Source organism: Orycteropus afer, unplaced genomic scaffold (genome assembly GCF_000298275.1).
Source record: "Orycteropus afer afer isolate SDZICR_OR568_19922 unplaced genomic scaffold, OryAfe1.0 scaffold00036, whole genome shotgun sequence".
NCBI lineage: Eukaryota > Metazoa > Chordata > Mammalia > Tubulidentata > Orycteropodidae > Orycteropus > Orycteropus afer.
Genome location: NW_006921623.1, coordinates 17,800,715 through 17,814,196, shown reverse-complemented (window position 1 = coordinate 17,814,196; position 13,482 = coordinate 17,800,715). Strand labels below are relative to the sequence as shown.

At 36.9% G+C, this 13,482-nt stretch overlaps 1 protein-coding gene across 1 annotated transcript in view; it reads left to right on the top strand.

The window, feature by feature from the left end:
• Positions 1-13,482, top strand: part of CUL5 (cullin 5) — a gene marked incomplete at its 5' end in the record, with an annotated part of 97,741 nt that overhangs the window by 31,535 nt on the left and 52,724 nt on the right. Inside the window, 2 exon segments of the mRNA XM_042780360.1 lie at positions 8,292-8,391; positions 12,621-12,797. Of these exon segments, the coding sequence (XP_042636294.1) occupies positions 8,292-8,391; positions 12,621-12,797 (277 nt within the window).

Genomic DNA, 13,482 nt, shown 5'->3' with positions numbered 1-13,482 from the left:
ATTGGGGGCTATCTTAGAGGCTGGCTACCTCAGGGTTAGTGGAAATAAGTGATGCGATGTACAGAAAAGAACTCTAAAAAGATTCCACTTTATATTATTAGAGAGATAGAAGGTGAAAGAGACTGCTTTGATAAATGAAATAATCAAAATAAGGAAGATACTTTTAAAATAAAAGATAGAAAAGCTAAATAATATGACTGAATTTGAAAAATAAAACCAGAGTTCTCTTGGCTGTAGAGCAAAACGCAAAGTGAAATAAAACGCAAAGTGAAACGAAAATGAAATAAAAATGAAGAAATATTTAATGATAGATCCAGAATTGGATTACCCTCCATTTAAAAAAACATTTCAGAGGAGAGAATAGAAATAGTGTAGTCTGAAAGTATAAGAAGAAAATTTCCCAAAGTTGAAAATTTGTGTTCTCCCATTGTCCTGCACGTCTTTGTATTGAAAGTGCTAGGGAAAAAAAAAAAAATGCCTAGACACATCCTTAAGACATTTCAGAATTCTAAGAATAAAGAAAATAACCTTAGCTCTTGCATAGAGGAAATACAGGTTGCGTTCAAAACAAAACAGACTGTTTCCTCTCTTTCCATCAGCTATATTGGATGTAAAAGGTTGGTGAAATACTTATTTAAATCTTTGAAGAGAAGTTATTTTGAACCTAGAATTCTACACCTAGTGAATCTGTTAATCAGGTTTAAGGGAAGATGAATATATTTTCAGACAGATACAGATTTAGAGAACTTACGGATCCTGTAGAAATGAAAGACAGACAATAACCCTTTCTCCCACCATTACCAACATCAGCTATTAAAGAACCTACGCTTTATTAGACTGAAGAGAAGACACTCTTGAACTAGAAATACTTACCATAAAATGAATATAAATAGAAAAAAGCAGACCATATGCATCTAAAACTACTATAAGAAAGTGCAAATCAAAACATTTCAGCTGAAATGGAATAGTTAAAGAGAATGTTGATACATTGTGAATAATGTAACTGCTGAACAGTTTGCATAGAAATTGTCAGATAGGAAAATAATTCTCTATGAACTTTCACTGAAAACAAGTACTTTTTAAAAAATTTGTAGCTAATAATTTTCCAGCAGAAGCCAACTATAAAGCAGAAGAACACAAATACAACATTTCATGCTAAATTAAATACCCTCATACAAGCATTTGGGGTTATGAAAAACGCTGTAATCAGCTAAGAAGAGAAATCAACAAAAAGAGGAAGAAGTGAAATAAGAATTGATTAAACTCAGGAAACAAATAGGAAAAGACAAAGTCATATTAGAAATTGATAGTCTCAGTAGATGAAGAAAAAGCATAATATAAAATATTTTTAAAGTAAGATAGAATTAGCTTTAATCTGATAAAAGTTTATCTGTGAGTATCTTAATAGCAAATATCATTCTAATAATGGTATATTGGAAGTATTTCATTTAAATTTAGGAACAAGAGTTAGCTATTTGTATGTTTCTTTTCAATTTCCTTTAGATTTATAAATTTGTTGCCATAGAATTGCAGGTAGTAGTATATATATGGTTGTATCTCATTTTTAAGTCTCATCTTACCTATTTTTTTTAATCTGATTTAACAAGTTAATCTATTTAATCTATCTTTTCAGACAGCCAGGTTTTGGATTTATATATTAGTCTTTTATTAAATATATATTCAACATAATGGCCTAGTTATGCTTTACTGAAAGAAATGTCATAACTCTCTAGTTCACCAAATAGGTAGAAACTCCTTTGGCATTTATTTTACCTTTGGCATTTTATTTTGTTTTACTTTTATGTAAACTTCTTATTGGAGGTATAACATAAACAGATTTCCCTACTATTCAGAAGTAGAGCATTCTTTTGACACCTTTTGTAAGCCTAAATGCCATAAAATAAAGACGCAATTACCATTAATTTATATGAGAAAAATGTTTGCTCATTCACAGACTCCAAAAATAACCTACCAAATTGTGCCAAATAATGCATAAAACCTGAAATAACACTAACATACAGTATTCACAGACACTGTTTAAAGTTATGGTGGCTTGATGACTGGGAAGCTGAATATGGTTATGGGGAGGGAGCTTGGCGATGGCAGCTCTCACTGCTCAGAGTACTTGCTGTCGCTGGCTCACTATAAAACAAACGCTGAATGCTTTCACTCGTTTTATAAATGTGAAAATCCTCTTTGGATTTCCTTCTGTTAGTGAAAACAAGTACTGATGTAGCCCTTTCAGGAAAGAAAAGTGTAAAGCAGACTTTGAAAAGCAGAGGTTAGTTGTGTATAGAAAAATATATGAATTATAAGTGAAATTTTTAAAAATGAGCACATCTGTGTAACCAGCAACCACATCAAAAAACTGAACGAAATAGAACACCCTAAGTCCCCTCATGCTTCCTCCCAGGCACTACCTGCTTCCATGAAAGGTAAAACTACCATTCTGTCTTCTAATACTTTTAGTTTTACTTAATTTTGAACTTTATATAAACAAAATCATACAGAATATACACTTGTATTGGACTTTTGCTGAACATGAAGCAAGACTCACCCATTTTGTCATATGTAGTTGTTAGTCCCTTATTGTAGTAGTTTGTATCCTTATGACTATGTCACGGTTTATCCATTCTCTGGTTTGATGGACATCTGGGTTGTTTCCAGTTTGGGGCTATTAAGAACAGTTTCAACTAATAGTGCTGCTATGAACATTTGTATGTGTTTCTACTGGGATACACTTAGGAGAGGAATTTCTTGACTATAAAGTATATATATGTGTATGTTCAGCATTAGTTGTTGTTGTTGTTGTTGTTATGTGCCGTCGAGTCGGCCCCGACTCATAGCGACCCCTCCTTGGGTTTCCGAGGCAGTATCACTACGGAAGTAGGATTGCCCAACCTTCCTTCCAGGGAGTGGCTGGTGGGTTTGAACCGCCAGCCGTCTGGTTAGCAGGCAAGTGTCTTAGCCACTATGAGCTCAGCATTAGTAGACACTGCCAAACAGTTTTCCAAAGTTGTATAAGTCCCCAACATTCTCACCAACGCCAGGTGGTTTTTTCCATTTTAGCTATCCTTCTAGGTGTGGAGGGGAGCTCCGGTGGCTAGTGCCTAAGGCATTTGACTGCTAACCAGAAGGCTGGTGGTTCAAACCCACCAGCCATTCCTCAGAAGGAAAATTGGACAGTCTACTTCTGTAGTGATACCGCCTTGGAAACCCAGGGCGGGGTCTGTATGAGTAGGATCCAACTAGACGGCAGTGAGTTTGGTTTTGGTTTTAGTACTAGGTGTAGAGTGGTAGTGCATTCTAGAATATATATATATATATATACACACACATATATACACACACCTATATTTTTTAATATTTTACTGTATCTTAGGTGAAAGTTTACATATCATATTAAGTTCCCATTTAACAATTTTTATATAACTTGCTCTGTTACATTGGTTTCGTTTTTCATAATGTGTCAACATTCTCATTATTTACATTCTTTTTGTTTTGTTTCCATTAATCTAGCTTCTCTGCCCCTCCTCAACTTCTCAACTTTGTTTTTTGGGTAAATGTTAACCATTTCATTTCATGTAGTTGATTATTTAAGGAAGCATGGTATTCATAGGTGATATTGTTTATTTTATAATCTGATCTATTATTTGGATGAAAGATGACCACTGGGAGTGGCTCATTTCCAAGTTCAAAGGGTTATCTTTGGGTGATAGTCTTGGGGGTTCCTATAGTCTCTTTCAGTCCGGTAATTCTGGACTTTTTTTTTAAGAATTTTGAGTTTTGTTCTACGTTTTTCTCCCCTTCTATCTGTAACCTTCTGTTGCGTCTTTGGTCAGAACTGTCAGTAGTGGTAGCCAGGCATCATCTAGTTAGGGTTTCAAGTTGGATGAGACCATGGTTCATGTAGGCTATTGGTCCCGTGAAATTGTTTCTTCTTTGAGTCCTTGGTTTTCCTCATTCTCTTCTGTTTCAGACAACTAGAGACTTGTTAAGTTGTATCTTAAATGGCTGCTCTTGAGCTTTTAAGACCCCATACACTACTCCCCAAACTAGGATGCAAAACATATTTATACACTACGTTATGCTAATTAATTGACTTGTCCCATGAGACTATGGTCCCAAGCCTTCAAACCCAGTAAACCAATTCGTAAGGTATTTGTTTGGTTGAACTCTGGTGGCGTAGTGCCTAAGACACTGCTAACCAGAAGGCTGATGGCTCAAACCCACCAGCTACTCCTTGGAAGGAAGACTGGCAATCTACTTCCATAGAGATACCACCTCAGAAACCCAAGGAGGGATTGCTATGAGTCGGATTCGCCTTGACAGCAGTGCGTTTTTTGTTTTTTTTTTATGTCTAGGTAGTATCTATAACTGTGCCCCCAATGTATATGAATGGGAGCTCTGATGGTGTCGTCGTGCCTAAGGCATTTGACTGCTAAGCAGAAGGCTGGCGGTTCAAACCCACCAGCCACTCCTCGGATGGAAGAACAGGCAGTCCACTTACGTAGTGATACCACCTCGGAAACTGCAGGAGGGGTCGCTAAGGGTCAGATCCAACTTGTTGGCAGTGAATTGAGTTATGTATATGAATATATATCCAGTGTACGTAAACATGTATACACAATATGCCTACAGGGACACCTGTAAATGCATACCCATAGTGGCTAAGACACTTGCCTGCTAACCAGATGGCTGGTGGTTCAAACCCACCAGCCACTCCTCGGAAGGAAGGTTGGGCAATCCTACTTCCGTAGTGATACTGCCTCGGAAACCCAAGGAGGGGTCGCTATGAGTCGGGGCCGACTCGACGGCACATAACAACAACAACAACAATACTCACAAGTGCATTGTGTTTTTAATTTACATTTCCCTGATAAATAATGAAACTGTCATAACTAATGAAACCTTTTCATGTGTGTGCATACTTTATGAATATCTCCTTTTATGAATTAGAAAATACCCAGTTGCTCAGAAATGAAACATTATATTTTTGAATAATTTATGAGTCAGAGAGAAAATTACTTGGAAAGTTATGAAATCTTTAGAAGTGAATAACAATGAAAATTTGTGGGATGCAACTAAAGCATTAGAGGGGAGTTTATATTCTTTGGTGCATATACTCACTGCCAGTGAGTTGATTTTGACTCATGGTGACCCCATAGGGCAGAGCAGAACTTCCCCATAAGGTTTCCAAGGCTGTAAATCTTTCCAAAAGTAGACTGCCTCATCTTTATCCCACACATTGGCTGGTGGATTCCAACTGCTGACCTTTTGATTGTTGTTATTTGCCATCGAGTCGGTTAGCAGTCAAATATTTTAACTGCTGCATCAGCAGACCTCCTTTGATATACATATTAGGAATCAAAAGAAAGGCTGAAAAGTGATCTAAGCTTTCATTTCAGGGAACTAGAAAAATAATTACAAATTAAACCCAAAGAAAGTAGAAAGAAGGAATTATAAGGACAAAAGCAAAAATCAGTGAGATAGAGCACCTGTGCAGTAGAGAAAATAAGAGAGTTAAATATTCTTGGTAAATTTTTTCTACTTATTTTCATTTTTGCTCGTTTGTTTTCAGATTCATTGATTTGCTTTTTTATTAATGTCTTCTGTTTGATTTGTTTGACTTCCTAGCTTCTTAAGATGAATTCTGAATTCTTTTCATTTTTTTCTATATTTCTGTAATAATAAAAATATTCGAGGCTGTAAATTTTCTTCTAAATACTGCTTTTATTGTTACCATAGGTTTTATGGTATGTAATGTTTTCCTTTTCATTGCTCTCTGGATTGTTAGTATTTTTCATTTTAATTTTTTTTTTTTTTTTAATTCATGTAGTATCTGGGCACTTAATTTCTAAATAGGAAGACTTTGGGAGTTACTTATTTATTTACTTATTTATGACTGATTAGAAAATATGGCCTATAAAAATACTACCTTTTAAAAATTATGCGTGTGTATGTGCTCTTCGGAAGCCTTCTCTGAGGGGGTTCAGAAATTTCTACGTATTAAATCATGTCTATTGATTTATTTTTTAATTTCTCTGTCTTTAATTGTTTTCTGTTTTGGCTAGATTTTTCTAATATGGAGAGGCTTTATGATAGACACGATTGATTAGTGTGGTGGTTATGTTTCTGTGTCATCTTGGCTAGGCCTGGTTGAGTGGCTGGGCAGCTGGATGTAGTATTCCCCATGATAAGACTGGTAATCAGCTCCATGATGGAATCTACTGGGAGCAGTTGAGTAGCTGCCTTTGGGTATATGGTCTGCCTCCCGTATATAAGCAGCAGCTTTGGGAATGGTCTCTAGCTTATGGCATGCTTGGACCCTGCATGTGGCCACGTCGTTGTTCAGCAGCCTGCCGTGCTCTGCCGACCTTGGGTCTTAAAATGGACTTAAATTAATGGCCTACCATGTGGTTTGGTAACATCAGGACTATGCCTTTTTACTTGTCAACCTTGGGTTTGTCAGCCTCAGCAGCTAGCAGCTGTCTGAGTGAAGAAATACCTCTAGTTCCAGTGAGCTAGGAGCAGAAGGCAGAACTAAACCCCCAAGGTTGAGGGCTTTCACCCAGCCCCTAGAGCCTGGCACTTCAAACTTGGATTTAAAGCCTCCAAACTGTGAGAGAATAAACTCCTGTTTGTTAAGGCCATTCCATTTGTGGTATATTCTTGTCAGAGCCGTACTAGGTAACCAGAACAGAATTTGGTACCAGGAGTGGGGTGCTACTCTGACAGATACCTAAAATGTGGAAACAGGAGTGGAGTGCGTCCTTGACCCAAGACCCCAGCAGAGACCCTGGCATACAGCATGACAGATGGGAGGAGCAGAGCAGAGACTGGCATGAGAAACAGCAGGAACAGAACCCAGAGACTGGCATGAGAGATGGTAGTAGCACAGCCAAGAGAACCAGCATGAGACAGTGACAGCCTTACCAACCCATGAAGGAGAAAGCTTGATGCCGTTGGTTAGGTGGCTTACTGGCAGAGTGCATTGCCTTTGGGCATTAATTGGTAGAAAAGACTGGTATGAAATGGAGTAGCAGGTTGGCCATCCCACGGAACAAGAAAGTTGAATGCTTTGAGGGAGAAAGATTTCCAGTGGAGTGGATTGCCTTTGGCATTAATTGGCAGAAGTGGGGAGACCAAGGAAACAGAAGCAGAGCTGCCTCAGCCTGAAAGGGTAGGACCATGGCCTTTGGGGGTGGAAGTCCCCTAGGTTTCAAAGAGCCAGGCCTTCACCAACTTGGTTCTGGAGTGTGGGGCTGCTTGTTCATGTGAGCCAGTAGGATAGAGCCATAACCCCTGCCCAAGAGTGAGGGGGTGGGGTTGCCATGCCCAAGAGGGAGAGGAACAGGGCCTGCCAGGCCAAGGGGGTGAGGTCACCGCTTAGGGGAACTAGGGGACTGGAGCCGCTCAGTGAGAGAGAACTGTACAGATATCACCCATTGAAGATCTGTACAGGTGTCAAGTTGACAAGGGGTAGAATTGTGGTGGTTATGTTTTTGTGTCAACTTGGGTAGGTCTGGTTGAGTGACTGGGCAGCTGAATGTAGTATTCCCCATGATGAGACTGGTTATCAGCTCCATGGTGGAATCTACTCTCAGCAGCTGAGTGGCTGCCTTTGGGTATATGGTCTGCTTCCCGTGTATAAGCGGCAGCTTTGGGAACGGTCTCTAGCTTATGGCATGCTTGAACCCTGCATGTGGCCATGTCATTGTTCAGCAGCCTGCCATGCTCTGCTGACCTTGAGACTTAAAATGGACTTAAATTAATGGCCTGCCATATGGTTTGGTAACATCGGGACTGTGCCTTTTTACTTGTCAACCTTGGGTTTGTCAGCTTCAGCAGCCAGCAGCTGTCTGAGTGAAGAAATGCCTCTAGCTCCAGTGGGCCAGGAGCAGGTGGCAGAGCTGGACCCCAGGGTTGAGGGCTTTGACCCAGCTCCTATATAGCCTGGCACTTTGAACTTGGACTTAAAGCCTCCAAACTGTGAGAGAATAAACTCCTGTTTGTTAAAGCCATCCCATTTGTGGTATATTCTTGTCAGAGTGGTACTAGGTAACTAAAACATTTAGCTAAGCCAACACCTGGTCCCTGGTTTCTCCCCTTTGCTTACCTTGCACTGTTAGAGGCTGGATAGTTTACTATGCAGTTTTTGGCCTCTCTTGCAGCTAGGTTTGGTCTAGCATGACCCATGGTTGGAAGCAGTATTAATAGAAAATGTAAGATAGTTTTGTCTCTATTCTTGTTCCGTTATTAATGTTTATGTACCTGCTTTATTTTTACAGGGATGTGCATGCAGTATGTCTCTGGGATGATAAAGGCCCAGCCAAAATTCATCAGGCTTTAAAAGAAGACATTCTTGAGTTTATTAAGCAAGCTCAGGCAGTAAGTTCTATATCTTTATGTTAGATTTGTTTTAAAACTTTACTCAGAGAGTATCGTATTTTCTGATTTTGAAGGTAGGACTTGCTAAAGTAAAAATATTCCATTGACTTATGACATGTCATTAAATAAATTTTTTAATAACATAATTGTCATTTGTCATTTTTCCCCCTAGTAATTTTTCTGTCGAGTACATTATTATTCTCAATGTAAAGATGCTATAGGTAATTCAGTTTTTATAAGCTCTTTAAGAGTCCCCACCATGTTTCTTTTTGACTTTACCTCAGTCCACATAAATCTGTTTTTTTTTTTTCCCCCTTAGGATTAATGCCTCCTTTCAGGCTGACAGTAATTTTCTCCAATTCCAGATAGAGCTCTGGTAGCATAGTGCCTAAGGCACTTGACTGTTAACCAGAAGGCTGGCAGTTCAAACCTCGGAAGAAAGGTTGGGCAATCTACTTCTGTAGTGATACCATCTTGGAAACCCAAGGAGAGGTCGCTATGAGTTGGCCCTGACTCCACAGCACCTAACAACAACAACAACAACAACAACAACAACTCTGACTATAAAATCCTTTTACTCTTCTTTGCATTGCTGCTGCTGAGCTAAAATTCAGCAGTCTTGAGTTGGTAAAATGTTTAAGTGTTTAGCTTTATTGAAATGAAGACAAAGCTCATTTAGACATTAGATCAATTATGTAAAAACTAGTTTTATTTTGTTTCTAGCATTTTCTTTTAGGGAAAATTAATGCAAAAGATAAATATTGATTTGAATCAGCTATGGCATCACTAATTAATCCCTTACCACTTTGAAAAATAGCCATGAGGCTATTTTCCTTTCTATACAGTAAAGTCTGAAAACAGCGCATTGTAGTCAAGTCAATTCTGACCCACAGCTACCCTATAGGACTGAGTAGAACTACCCTGTAGGATTTCCATGGGTGTAAATCTTTATGCGGAAGGAGACTGTCACGTCTTTCTCCCATCAAGCAACTGGTGGATTTGAACTGTTGACCTTCTGGTTAGCAGACAAGCACTTTAACCACTGCATCACCAAGACTCACTAGTCTGACTAGAGAGCTAAAATTTCTTCATTTTGTTATTCTTTAGTTTCAGTTTTGACATGAATGTCTTGTATAACATTAATACTTTTTTTAAAAAAAATCTTGTTAAATTGCAGTTGGAAATTTAAAATGTGACTTTTTTTATATATGACAAAAGAACATATTGAAATTGAGATGTGACTGGTACAAACTTAATTCAGTTAATAGCCACTATGTTGTTGAGATAAGAGTGATGTCACATTGGATATTATATAGAAAATTAAGTGTTTTATTGATAATAAGATTTATTCTATTATCTTGATTAATGATTTCAGAAAACTTTAGTTTTATAAGAAATTAACTTTTAATGAAAATAAGTCATATTTTTAGATTTTACTTAGAAAATGAAATGTTAAAATTGACTCAGAAATACAGTTTCCACTTGCATTGGAAAATATATCAGTCTATTTATGATTTCTAGTGAAGATAAATTGTCTATTTCCAACTGTGCTTTATTCTTCAATTTCTGAAAATAGACTCATAAAGAGTCATCTTGGATATTTAACAAATGTTTAAAAATATACTCCACATTGAAAAATGAAATATGGAAGAGTTTCCCTGTAATATTATTTGGTAAAGTCTGGAAGATAAACCTACACAAAAACCTGAGAATGGATTTAATGCTCCTAATTCAGAACAATTATATTCTAGGAATAACAGAATAAAGTGTCAGATACAGGTGTATGACTTCAAATGATTTAAAATTTATGGAAATCTAGCTCTGAGTCATTTTAATAGAAAGTGTCTAATTGAACTTACATTTTTAGGTTGTTGTTGAGTTTTTGGTTGCTGTCAAGTTGATTCCAGCTCTAGAACTCCCTGTGGGGTTTTCTTGTAATCTTTACAGAAGGTAGATCACCAGGTCTTTCTCCTGCAGAGGAGCTGGGTAGCTTCAAACTGTCAACCTTTCAGTCAGCAGCCAAGTGCTGAGTACTTAACTGTGTAGCATCATGGCTCTGGAAAGGCAATATGCATTAAAAATGGTTATTATAGAATTATTTAAAACAACAAAAAGGGAAATAAAAATAAACGTACAGTGCGTGGGAAATAATTAGGAAATTGGATTCTTTTTTTTTTTTTTTTTAAGATTATTAACTATTTGCTTATAAGATTGTAGTTTAGCAATTTGGGCTGAACTCAGCTGATTTTACCTAAGGCTTATTAATGTCACAGCTGTTGGCTCGTGGTTCTGCAGGGACTAGATGGTCCAGGAAAACCTCACTCACATATCTGATAGTTGGTGCTAGCCTTCAGGTGTACCTCTCTCCCAGCACATAGTTTCTCTTTCTCAAGGAAACTAGCCTTTGAGGTGAAAATAGAATCAGTAAAACATCTTCAGGTCTAGGCTCAGAAGTCTCACAGTGTCACATCTGCTAGAGATAGTGCTTCAGAAACCCAAGGAAGGGTCATTTTTTGTTTTTGTTTTTTTGGAAGACTGTAATCATTACCCACTACCACATTTTCTCATATAGCACAGCTGTGTAAATAACATGCACGTGCATATAATGCACATAGCATACACAGGACTTAAGACATGAGGGGTTGCACAGTTCACAAAAACTGTATAACATGTACATTATTTGCATAAAAATGTTGTAATTCCAGAACATTTTCATCATCCCCAAAGTAACCCTACACCCATTAACATTCATTCCCCACAAATCCTTTCCCAGTGTCTGTTAACCACTGATCTACTTTCTGTCTCTGTGAATTTGCCTCTTCTGGTTATTTCATGTAAATGTACAGCATGTGGTCTTTCATGTTTGGCTTCTTTCACTTAGCATATTTTCAAGGTTATCTGTGTCATAGCATGTATCAGTGCTTCATTTCTTTTTATGACTAAATGATATTCTATTTTATGCATATACTACATACTACATTTTATTTATCCATTTATCAGTTGGTGGACATTTGGTTTGTTTCTGCTTTTTGGCTATTTTCAGTAATTCTGCTATAAACATTAATGTGTAAGTTCTTATATGAACTTTCTTTTCCCCCTCTCTTGAATATATATACCTAGAATGGGATTGCTGGGTCATACAATAACTCTATGTTTAACTTTTTGAGGACCTGTCAAATTGTGATATTTGGCACAATTTCCAAAGTGCTGTGTATGAGGGTTATAATTTCTCCACATCATCATCAGAACTTCTTATCATCCATCTTTTTATTTGTGGCCATCCTGTTGGGTGTGAAGCGGTAATTTCATTGTGGTTTTGATTTACATTTCCCTAATGACTAAGAATGTTGAGCATCTTTTTACATGCTTCTTGGCCATTTGTGTTACCTTTGGAGAAATACCTGTTTAAATCCTTTGCTCATTTTTAAGTTGGGTTATTTGTCTTTTTCAGTTGAGTTGTAAGAATTCTTTACCCTGATCTTTATCTGATACGTGATTTATAAATACTTATTCCCATTCTTTAGGTTTTCTTTTCATTGTTTTGCTAATGTATTTTTAAGCACAAGTTTTTAATTTTGATGAAGTACACTTTACATTGTTTTTTTTCTTTGACTGACTGTGCTGTTGGTGTTCATTGCCAAATCTAAGATAGTGAATATTTACTCATATGCAATTTAACTCTTGAATTGAGATCTTTATCCATTTTGAGTTAATTTTTGGATATGCCATGAGGTAGGCGCCTACCTTCATTCCTTTTTATATGAATATTCACTTGTTGCATCATTAGTTGGTGAAAAGACTACTCCTTCCCCATTGAATTGTCTTGGCATCTGTGTCCATATCACTTAGCCATAGATACATGAATTTATTTCTGGATTCTCAATTCTAAAGAAATTATATTCTTAGATGCAACAGTCACTAATAGTGATGATCATAATGAGAATACACATGATTAGGTAAGAGGAAACACAAAACACAAAATTGTACCTAAAGCATGATTTCAGCTACATTCTGAAGGCTTATATGTAAGACTAGTCCAAATTAAGATTGAGATCATTTTATTTATTTAGAGTGATAAGAATGGGGGTAATATCATTTTTTAACTTTGAAGAAAATCTGTATTGCTGTAATAAAGATTGTAGCAAAACATTTAAAAATTATGACATGGATACATTTATTCTTTAAAGCATCTATCTTTATTTCCACTTGACATGATTCTTTTCTTTCAGAGAGTACTGAGCCATCAGGATGATACAGCTTTGCTGAAAGCATATATTGTTGAGTGGCGAAAATTCTTTACACAATGTGATATTTTACCAAAACCTTTCTGTCAACTAGAGATTACTTTAATGGGAAAACAAGGCAGCAATAAAAAATCAAATGTGGAAGACAGTATTGTTCGAAAGGTAAGTCAGTTTTCCCCCTTGTTTCCTAATATTCTTCAGAATGAGGATGATTTAAAGGCTTTTGAAAGTAATTTATAGTTTTTTTCCCCCATATATCATGATTTTGCTTTTTTTTTAAATGAATTTTATTGAAATATAATTTAGGTACAGTGAAATACACAAAACTAAAGTGACATGGGTCAATGCGGGTTTTTTTTTTTTTTTTGCAGTGTTTCCTCCTCTCCCCTCCCACCCCTGGCAACCAACAAAGACAGTTTCCCTCTATATATAAACCTTTCCTTGACCCTCCACAGCAACGAAGTAGTACTGTATTTGTCCTTCTGTGATCGACTTATTTCACTCAGCATAATGTCCTCCAAGTTCATCCATATTACGCAATGTTTTGCAGACTATACATTATTCTTTACAACTGCATAGCATTCCATTATGTGTATATTACCATAGTTTGGTCATCCACTCTTCCGCTATAAATCTTAGAGATCTAAATCCCTTGCCAGATACGTAATTATCGGCAAATGTGAATCTGTTGCTGTCATTTTTGTTAGGTCCTTTTTCATGGTGTCGATTTCTTCGTTCTATATAATTTTCTGTGCTGAGCTTATTTTGTTTATGAATCATGTTATCACTTCCTTCATTGCTGCTGTTTTAGTATTTGCTGAATATTTATGCTGGTCCTCTTTTTTGA